Raw genomic sequence first — 10,531 nt, 5'->3', positions numbered from 1 at the left:
CTGGCTACGCTCATTTTACGGGCTAAAGTCCATTTTTTTTCCTCTTTCATCTACATTTTCTGAAAACGAGCAAGCAAAGCAATTAAGAGCCCATGGAAAACCATGGATGCAAAGGGTGCCTTACACCTTCCCTTTGCATAAATTACCCCCCGAACTTAGATTTCTTTAAAAGGTTTTTTTTCTGTTTCTTTTAGCCTTTCTGAATTTGTTTGGATAAAATAAAAGTCGGTGGCGACTCATGCTCAACCGCGACATTTCGATTATAAAAGTCAGTTCACCGTATTACAAACACCAACGTGTTCGAGGCCAATATGAAGATGTCCTTTGAAACTATCCAAGGTATGCTTAGTTGGAACCACCCATTCGGCGCGTTTTTTAGATTCTTCGAGAAGGATTTTTACGTGATCCCCACAGACGAACCAGTTTGGAAATGGAGGACTTAAAGTCATACTAAAGGTTGTTGGAAAAGAGTGGTGCATCTAAAATTTCTTTGTTGTAGTAACTTGCCCACCACTCAGAAAGTTCTCGAGTGCAGTATAAAGAAGTGTTGAAGGAGATAGGAGTGAGGGAAGTAACGCCAATATATTGAGCAGTTTTTGACTCGAAGTTCTCCTTGGTTGAGAACATGGAATGAAGGCACAAGGGGCTTTTATTTTCGTACATAGATTTTGGTCTTATCTGAATAAGACCAAATTTTCTGGAAACAAAGTTGGGTTGATAACTCAATAGGCCATAATGGCTCTTCGTTAACCTCAACATGTGGGACAGCATCTTGGTAGTTAATAATGCTTCCTAGATAGCTATTGATTTAACGTGGTGCTCTGGTAAAGGGCCGGGAAATTCTCTTGTGAACCATTTTGGTCCTATATTCCTTTTAGCAAAAGGATCCATCGAAGGAGTAAAACTGTAGCGCTTGGCGAACATCGTCATATAAGATCTGAAAGCTTCAGGCAATTATCCTCCTTCGTCCTAAGGAGTCAAGTACAACAATCTCATTCCTTCGATAACCCTATTCTTGATCGCCTCATCCTCTTTGTTAACCACACCTTTATTGGGCAAAACAGCTTCGAATGTGGCATTCAACCACAATTGGTGTAACCAAAAGGGGTCAGCGAACAGCAAAGAAGTCCCTGCTTTGTATGCTTTCAAGAGATCTACGGATTCACCTAATGACTCGTAGAAAATACGAGAATCATTTGGCTCAAACCAAGGTTTCGATCAGAGTTTATTTGGTTAGCCATAGCCAGGTATCTCTTTGCAACTTGCAGATATCTCGAGCAGAAAATGCATCTTGCCACCAGAGAGCTAGAAAAGCAATGTGCTATTCGTCGGAGACTTCGTCACTATCTTTGTTGTGATGCTTGGTGGTGAAAATGGTGTAAGTAGCTTTACTTTCACCAAACCAGATGGTGTCTTCGTCCATATAATTAGGATCGAAGTCCTCTCCAGTTGGACGAAGTCGAGTAATGGCAGCTACGCCGAAGAGTGTTGGTGTTACCATTCCACAGGGAAGATGGAAAGTATTGTGGGACGTATCCGACAAATAGAAGGACGCTACTAACATATGTTGGTTATACTCGAGACTAATTTTCGATAGCTGGATCAGGTCATAGAAGAAAGAAAAAGCCATTGGCGTTGAAGACTGCAGAAGAAAGAAGAGTTTCAGAAGTAATTTTGAAGAAGAAAGTGATAACAAGAACGCTATTTGTTTGAGAGAGCAGGGGAAAAGTGTTTAAGAGAAATGAGGGTCACTATTTATAAGGGACGAAAATGATCTTTTGCAATTCTGAATTTTTTAAAATAAAGATAGTGGAACACGCGTTTGATGATGACTTGTTAACAGGTGGTTGCGCAGTTTTAGACATCGCTCCTATTTATTAAGAGTAACCATCATTCCGATTGCACACGTCTTGATGAGACGTTTTGGAAAATTTGTCATAATTACTATGACGTCATAAGCTGAGGAATACTGAAAGGTTTTTAGGTCGAAATCTAAAGTAACAAGAAATGTTCATTTCTGCATCAATTCGAAATAGACATTTATTGAGGGAAATTTGTTAGCTGAAGATTTCGACAGGCGAGAACGTGATGTTCTAAATATTATGCTCCGAAGTAGAAGCATGAAGTATGGTTTTGTCAGGTCATTTCGAGCCTCTTTATATAAGGAAGATTTTATTATGTCGAAGTGGAGTCCAAGTTAAAATATCTTCGAAGTCGAAGAAGTGAAAAACTTAGAATATTTCAAGATATTTTGAAGATATATTTCGACAACCACGTTGCTTACACTTCTGAACTTCGAGTGGAAAGGTTTTGAAATTCAAAGTAATTTGTTTTAGCTAGAGGGGCACGTGGAAGTCTCATAGAAGCAAAGTGCATGCAGAAGGAAAACGTGGCGTTTTCTTAGAGAAAGACCGTTAGGATCGAATTAGTATAAATAGGAGTCTTAATGTTAGAATTCGGTGTGTTCACTTTGTACAAAATCACTCAATATACTCAAAGTACCACCGTAGAGAAACGAGTTTGCAGAAATTGTGCGTATGAGAAACACCATTATTATCTTTTCAGAGTTATTTCCTTTATCAATACAAGGTTTTTTACATACTTTTTCGAAGTCCTTTACTTTCCAATCGAAATCTCTAGTTTTAGGATCATTTATACGTTTTGTGCTTTTCTTTAGTTTTTACAACTGAAACCTTTATTCCGGTCATTTAATCGAAATAACTTTAATTTAAGTTTTCTATAGTCATAACATTTAAGGAACTTTCAACACCTTTGTTAAACGAAGTCTCATTAGAACATGAGTTCAATTACAATTATAATAACCAAAACTTAGACACATGTCCTAGGATCAATCTAGTCGATCCTGTAAGTTACCAAAAATATTCAATTTGGAAGATTAGCGATTGTTTTACCAGAAATCACTGTAAACAATATCTTGAATAATATCACAGATCCTTACTTTATCAGAAGTTTGCATTTTTTTTACCATAACCTTGGCCACCCACCTTGAATTTTCAAATCTATTATCCAAAACCCTAGCACATGTGTGGGTGTCTTTTATAGTCTTAATGTGTGCTTATGGCCCAACCTAGAACAAAGCATTAAAAAAACCACATTTAGCCTTACATTCAACCCTAACCCTATACCCCTCATGTTTCACAAATGTTATTTCCCTTCCATTTATAATTGTCCACTCACGAATTGCCTCTCTAAAGTCATCTAGGGAATTGAACTTCATACCCCACTTAAACTTAAAATTCTTATTGAATTTCTCTTTCTTAAACTTCTCAAACTTAGGCCCTGTTTCATCTTCTGAGTTAATAGGATCAGAGATATTTAGCTCTTCCTAACATATTCCTCATCCTCCCATTTATTCTTACTTAAACAAGTTAACAACCCAGCTATAATTGGACCCTCACTAAGTGGTATAGTCACATCAATACCATCAAATCCATCTGCAATAGAATTCGCCCTTTCATCCTCACTATCGTTCAACAGTTCAACAATATCTTCATCACTATAACTTAACTCAAGCGTTTCATTCACACACCTAGGACTGTTTCCACTTCCACTTGCATCGGGTTCCACAAACATTTCCCCATCAACTTGCATCCCACAAGCATAATAAGTGAAATCATATGCAACCGTTCCATTCTTAATCCGGAAAAAGTTAGGATCTATATCAATGATTTTCGTCCACAATGTGTATGACCCATCTAAGTAACCCCACCCATTTACTATGTTTCGATTGTGAGGCATAGTCCACTTATTTATGTGTTCCCCACAAATCAATGTAGAAACACCACCTTTGTAAATCGTTTCATCATCACTTAGCTGTACGAACTCTCCTCCATGGCGAAAACAATGTTAAACATTACTTTGTTCTAAAATGATATACTGAATCTAAGGAAAAAAACAACAATGCATATTGTATTCAAGTAACAGAGACATAAATCGGAACTTACCTGAGACGAATTGTTGGAGCTTCGCATTTCCCATCCATGGATGCGTCTTCTACATTCACTTCGTCTTCTCCCATAGAAACTTTCCAACTATGAACCCTAACTATTCACAGGGGGTAACGAGAAACATTCAATTTTTTTTTTTAATTTCAACAAACTAAATACACAGTCAGCAGCATCTCAATGCCACATAGTCAAAAGCATAATACATAGTCAGCCAAACAAGTAAAAGGGTGTGGTGAAAAAAGAATCTTTGTTTTATAAGGGTGCATTTAAAAAAATAATACTTCAAGGGAGGAAAACCAAAACTCGCCCTAATTGTCGGGGAATCTTATATTTAACCCTAAATATTTTAATGATCTCTAATAATAGCTAGAGAGCCAAATCAAGAGATCCTTATTCTCTTTCGTCAACTCATGCTTCTTTATTCTTTTGCTTGATAGCCGAAAACACCCCGTAATCCGCAATGGGCACAATACAAGTAGTGGAGTTCATTAAAATATTTACGTCCAAATCAGAACACTGCACAATTTTTCATATATAAATAAGCAATGCCGTTTGATATACACACAGACGCTCTCCTCTCCGTGTTAGCTCGAAAGGGTCACAGAAACAACAATGGCGGACTTATTGAGCAGTAGCATAGGCTCAAGATGGTCTCTCAAGGGAACCACAGCTCTAGTTACCGGTGGAACTCGTGGAATCGGCCATGCTGTGGTAGAGGAACTCGCTGAGTTTGGTGCCACAGTGTACACTTGTTCTAGGAACCAAAAAGAACTTAATAAATGCATAAATGAATGGAAAGGTAAGGGTTTTTCTGTTTATGGATCGACTTGTGACGCATCTTCTTCTTCTCAAAGAAATGAGCTTATTCGACAAGTGGCTTCTACCTTCAACGGCAAGCTCAACATACTTGTAGGTTATTTATTTCTCTATGTTTTCCAATTATGATCATATTTTTTTCTAGTCTTGTTCATATCATTATCTTGCAAGGTTAGGTAAACAATGCTGGTACAAATGTGAGGAAGCCAACAATTGAGTTCACATCTGAAGATTATTCAAAAGTGATGACTACTAACTTGGATTCTGCATTCCATATATGCCAACTCGCATATCCTCTTCTTAAAGAATCTGGAAATGGAAGCATTGTGTTCATGTCCTCGGTTGCGTCTCTCACAAGCGTAGGTTCTGCATCCGTTTATGCAGTCAGTAAAGGTAACTTTATGTATCATTATAGCATCTTTTGCTTCAACATAATGGATACGAACTAAAGAGATTCAATTATCGTGATGTTTTCTTCAGCTGCAATCAATCAGCTGACAAAAAATCTTGCTTGTGAATGGGCGAAAGACAATATAAGGAGCAACTGTGTTGCGCCTTGGTATACAAAAACATCACTTGTGAAAAATGTAACTCTCTTAATCTTTGAAAGATACACTTTCATGTTCATGACTTGTGATGCTAATTGTTTACATTTTCTTACAGTTTATCTCCAACGAAGAGTTTGTGAATGAAATACTATCTCGAACACCGATAAAGCGGATAGCCGAAACGCATGAAGTGTCTTCCTTGGTGGCTTTCCTTTGCCTGCCTGCGGCTTCATACATCACTGGACAGACTGTTTGTGTTGATGGAGGATTTACTGTGAATGGATTTCAACCCAGCGTTAGAATAACCTAAAGAAACAATGTCACTTGTATTTTCAGTTTGTTTTCTGAAAGGGTTTATATCAATATTGAATGGAAAAGGCACCATGTTATATTAAATGTTCCATTCTTATTATTGGATTAGTGGCTATAGCAAACATAAACTATACTCTAACTCTAATAGATTATTTAACCTATAAAGAACCGTTCATCAAAAGAAGAGAACAAGATGAAGGAGGATCGGTTAAATATGAAAAATTGTAAAATAAATATTGGCATAATTAACCCTAGGGGTGTCAGACGGGCAAATGTGCTCCGTTTAGGCCCGCTCCGCATAAACTCGGAAAAAAAAACGGGGCGGGACGGGACGGTCAAAGGTGGAGGTGCGGACTCATTTTCTAGACCCGCCCTATTTATTGACGGGCATGCGGGCAGGCCCGCTACTCTCTTTAAAAAAAAGTTGTTTTTACTTATGATATAATTTTAAAAAAAAAACTCATAAATCCTAATACTACCAATAAAAAAAAACTATTATTATCCTACATCCAAAAATTAAATTCAACAAACCTTAAATATTACAAATTCAACATAAGTTCAAATTCAACAAAAATTCAACATAAGTTCAACACCACAAATTCAACATAAGTTCAGCACCACAAATTCAACATAGTTCAACACTACAAATTCACAAAAGTTAGTAAATAAGTCATAAATAATTTAATCTAACACCAAAGTCTTCAAATTCTCCACAACCAAAAGCGATGCACCAATCAATCTGCATCTACGTCATAAACAAATGATGCTCCTGTTGTAGTACTTTTCATTAAGCTAATTTCATCATCATTATCTTAATCATCACCCACTACATCTATAAAACAATTTAATGTAAGTAACTAAATTAACAATATTGGAAAAAATCACAAAGTAGTAAAAGAAACTTTGATATTGGATTATGTACCAAAACTATTAAAACTGTGAAGCCAATTGCGAGTGCAAACCAGTGCCTCTACATTCTTCGATAACAAGCGACTTCTATATTTGTTGAGAATAATTGAACCAATATTAAAAGTAGATTCAGATGCAACAGTGATAATAGGGATGTCTAACAAATCACGTGCCAGTAAAGATAACTCTTTAAACCTATTCCAATTCTCCTTCCACCATTGAAAAACATTCAAGTCATCAAAATTTTGATAACTTAAATCCACACTTGCCACCTCCAAATAAACATCAAGTTGAGACTTTCCGGTCAATGTTGCAAGTTGTTGTTTGTGAACTTTCAAATCCTATTATGATAAAAACGAAAATAATAGAACATGTTACAGCAGTTTATAGCAACTTACAACAACTTATAAAAGTAGTTTACAGCAACTTACAGCAGTTACAGCAACTTATAACAACAATTTATAGCAACTACTAACAACTTATAACAGCAATTTACAGCAACTTACAGCAAGTTATAATAGCAGTTTATAGAAAATTACAACAACTTACAGCCTATTACAGCAAATTATAACAGTTTATAGCAACTTACAGCCTATTACAGCTATTTATAGCAAATTAGAGCAACTTTTACAACAAGTTATTTAAGAATTTTACAACATATAACATATTAAAACAAGTTAAAAATTAGAGCAAGATATTTACATTGAACAAACTCTTAGTGAATGCGTGTGAACTTGATTCTCCTCTAGTGATGGAAGATGGAGTTTGAGAGACTGTGGACGACGAAGTATGAAGACGACGATACATCTCAAAGAGAGTGTACAACTTCTGCCTAATTTCATTTGTTTTAAGCTTTGAGATAAGTGGAACAACTTTTTCATACATATATTCCAAAGAGGTAAGTTTGATCCTCGGGTCAAGAACCGCTCCTAGAGCAAGAACCACGCTATAATCATTCCAATACTTCTCAAACTTGATCATCATTCTTTCAGCCATGTCTCGAATAAGAGTGTCTTCATCTTTGATGCTTGCCATCAAAACACATTGAATTTTCCAAGTTTGCAAAAAACACAAATTAGAAGTAGGATAAAATGTTCCAGAAATCAAGTTCGTGGTCTCATAGAATGGCAACAAGAGTGTGCATATATTATCTCCTCTTTTCCAATCTTCTTCTGAAGGGAAAACATTATAATTATCATCATGAAAACTAAGACTTGCAAATACACGTCGGTATTTCAATGCACTTTGAAGCATCAAATAAGTAGAATTCCATCTAGTGGAAACATCGTAAGACAAACCAGCCAATGTTTCAACACCACCAATGAGTTCAATGCATTCCTTGAATTTTTTCATTCTACCTTCAGAGACCTTCACATATTTCACACTTCCCCTAATCTTTTCCAATGCGTCACCAAGTACTTTTAAACCCTCTTGGACAATCAAATTTAAAACATGTGCTGAGCAACGAACATGAAATAACTCTCCCTTAGCTAATAACCAATTTTGTAAGACAAGTTGTCTTTTCAAGTGAGCTTGCATTACATCATTAGCAGAAGCATTATCTAATGTGAGTGAAAAAATCTTCTTCTCAATTCCCGAATCCGATAAAAATTCATGAACCTTTTTTGACATCTCAGATCCCGTATGTGGAGGAGGCATATGACAAAAGTTTAGAATCTCACTCTTCAAATTCCAGTTAGAATCAATATAATGAGCAGTCAAGCAAATATAACCTTCACTTGTACAAGTTGTCCACATATCAGAAGTTAATGAAATTCTAGAGGGAATACTAGCTAACTCTTTCTTAAGAGCTTCTTTCTCTGTCTTGAACATTTCATCAACATCAGCCTTAGCAGTATTTCTTGAAATAAGAGAAAATTCAGGGTTTAATTATTTCATCCAATCCCTAATTTTTTGAAACTCCATAAATTTATACTGAAAATCATGTGCAATGATTGCAGCAACACCCATTGACCTAGAAACCTTTTAATCTATTGTAAGATTCATGAGTCTACCTTGCAAGTCGATCATTACTTGACCTATATCGACGTATTTGATTTCAGTGCACTTCTTCATATGACGATTCAAAGTCGTGGTACCATAATTCCTATCGCCACCCTTCAAAATCTTTGAACAACCGGTGCACTTAGCCAATGGATTCCCATCTTTATCCAATCCAACTTTAGTAGACACTTTCCAACAATCCACACTTGAAGTTTTGGCCTTCTTAGACTTAGGTAAAACATCATCTTTGGTTTTTCTTAATTCATTTTCCCCTTGAATAGTTTGATTCTCCAAATCAACCACATTCACATTCACTTCATCTACAATTTCATTACCAACAGTTTGTGAATCCATGTCAAGTTATCACCTATGTATTCAATCATATTGAAAAGTTAGGACATACAATAAAAAGTTAACATAGTATTCCTGTTAAATTTTTACCAATACCAAGTTATCAACTATAAATTGTGGTATACAGAGACATACAAAGTTACCATAGACATACAAATATAAGTTTAACTTTGTCCATACAATATGAAAAGTTGTCATACAAATATAAGTTTAACTTTAGACAAAATTTCATGAAAAGTTGTCATCATCGAAAATATATATAATATAAATCACATAGAAATTAAATAAAATCTCCTTGTTCATACATATGTGTCCAACACTATGATAAGCATCATGGTACCATTTTTTCCTTGTCAACATCCTCCAATTCAAAAAAAAAAAAAAAAAGGACTTTATTCATACTACTTATTCTTTCTATATTGAAATCAAAATCAAGGATTTTTATCCAAAAAAAAAGAAAGATATGTTTTCTTACTCAAAAGAGATTCGTGAGGTAAGCATTTACCTGAGTGTTGCCGCTGATGGAGAGAGGTGATTACACGACCGTTTGATTTGAGTTCACAGAGAGTAGCTGTTGAGGAGAGAACAAAAAAATACGTTTGCTTTTGGAAGGCAGAGGGATAGAAAAAGTGAACCCTAATTCAATTTGTTAATGGGCCGGTTGTTTTGTTTTGTTATGGGCCATTGATTATCATAAAATTGTTTTTATTTTTTCTTAAAAGGGTGCCCGCGAGCTGCCCGTGACCGGCCCTTGTCCGCCCCATCTTTTTACGTTGCGGGGCGAGGTGGACATACTTAAACATACGGGTTCAAAATTCAGGCTCGGCCGACAAAAAATGACGGGTAAAACAGGCTTTCCCCGCGTGCCGGGCCCGTTTTGCCACCCCTAATTAACCCTGATGGTTGGTCAAGGCTTGATTCCTCAAAGTGTGTTCCTCTCAAAATTTGAGATTCAAATCTCATTAGGTGTGCAAACAATTTTTGTGTTGAGCCATGTTTGTACAGAGCTTAACTCTTCCTTTAAACGAGCCATTTTGCCAAACAATTTTAGGAGTTGCTCATAGAAACCTTAATAGTGCTCTTTAATTGTATACTTTCCAAAAATACCCTCCTAATACCACTTGAATTTCAAAATCCATACGCATTACATGTTATAAGAGAATTCAAATTCATCTGAAAAACCCATAATACATTAAAAAAATTGTCCGAATTTCAAAATCCATACGTGCCACATATTATAAGAGAGCTCAAATTCTTCCAAAACATTCAAAATATACAAATAAAACATTGTCCAGATTTCAAAATCTGAACACACCACATATTACAAGATAGCTTAAGTTCATTAGAAACACGCAGAATGCACAAAAAAAACTTTGTTCAAATTTTAAAATTTGTATCCATCTGAAATGTTTTTTTTCCTTCTAAAGTTTAAAAATTTAAATGCAATTTTGTCTGGATTTTGAATTTGAACGCGTCATATATGACAAAAATGATATACTATTGTTATTTGATGATTACTCCAGATTACAATATTCATATGTTTCTATTTCTGTATTGGGTGTGTCAGAATTTCAATATTTGAACTGTGATAAAATGTATTTTTTTTAATTTCCATAAGATTTA

General features: G+C 35.6%; 1 protein-coding gene across 1 annotated transcript; it reads left to right on the top strand.

The window, feature by feature from the left end:
* The first annotated feature begins 4,522 nt into the window (after positions 1-4,522).
* On the top strand, positions 4,523-5,787 carry LOC131656102 (tropinone reductase homolog At5g06060-like). Its single transcript, XM_058925877.1, has 4 exons — positions 4,523-4,877; positions 4,961-5,177; positions 5,265-5,371; positions 5,448-5,787. Exons 1-4 carry the CDS (start codon positions 4,581-4,583, stop codon positions 5,640-5,642), a joined length of 816 nt encoding a protein of 271 aa, XP_058781860.1. The 5' UTR covers positions 4,523-4,580; the 3' UTR covers positions 5,643-5,787.
* The last annotated feature ends 4,744 nt before the right edge of the window (positions 5,788-10,531 follow it).

Source organism: Vicia villosa, linkage group LG3, assembly GCF_029867415.1.
Source record: "Vicia villosa cultivar HV-30 ecotype Madison, WI linkage group LG3, Vvil1.0, whole genome shotgun sequence".
NCBI classification, from domain to species: Eukaryota; Viridiplantae; Streptophyta; class Magnoliopsida; order Fabales; family Fabaceae; genus Vicia; species Vicia villosa.
The sequence above is the reverse complement of the archived record's forward strand: the minus strand, read 5'-3'. Positions and strand labels throughout refer to the sequence as shown.

Bases quoted from the DNA above. Each gene is read 5' to 3' on its own strand.
- LOC131656102 (XM_058925877.1), top strand. From the start codon at position 4,581: ATGGCGGACTTATTGAGCAGTAGCATAGGCTCAAGATGGTCTCTCAAG. The intron at 5,178-5,264 runs GTAACTTTATGT...TGTTTTCTTCAG, and splicing joins CGTTTATGCAGTCAGTAAAG to CTGCAATCAATCAGCTGACA. The intron at 5,372-5,447 runs GTAACTCTCTTA...ATTTTCTTACAG, and splicing joins AAACATCACTTGTGAAAAAT to TTTATCTCCAACGAAGAGTT.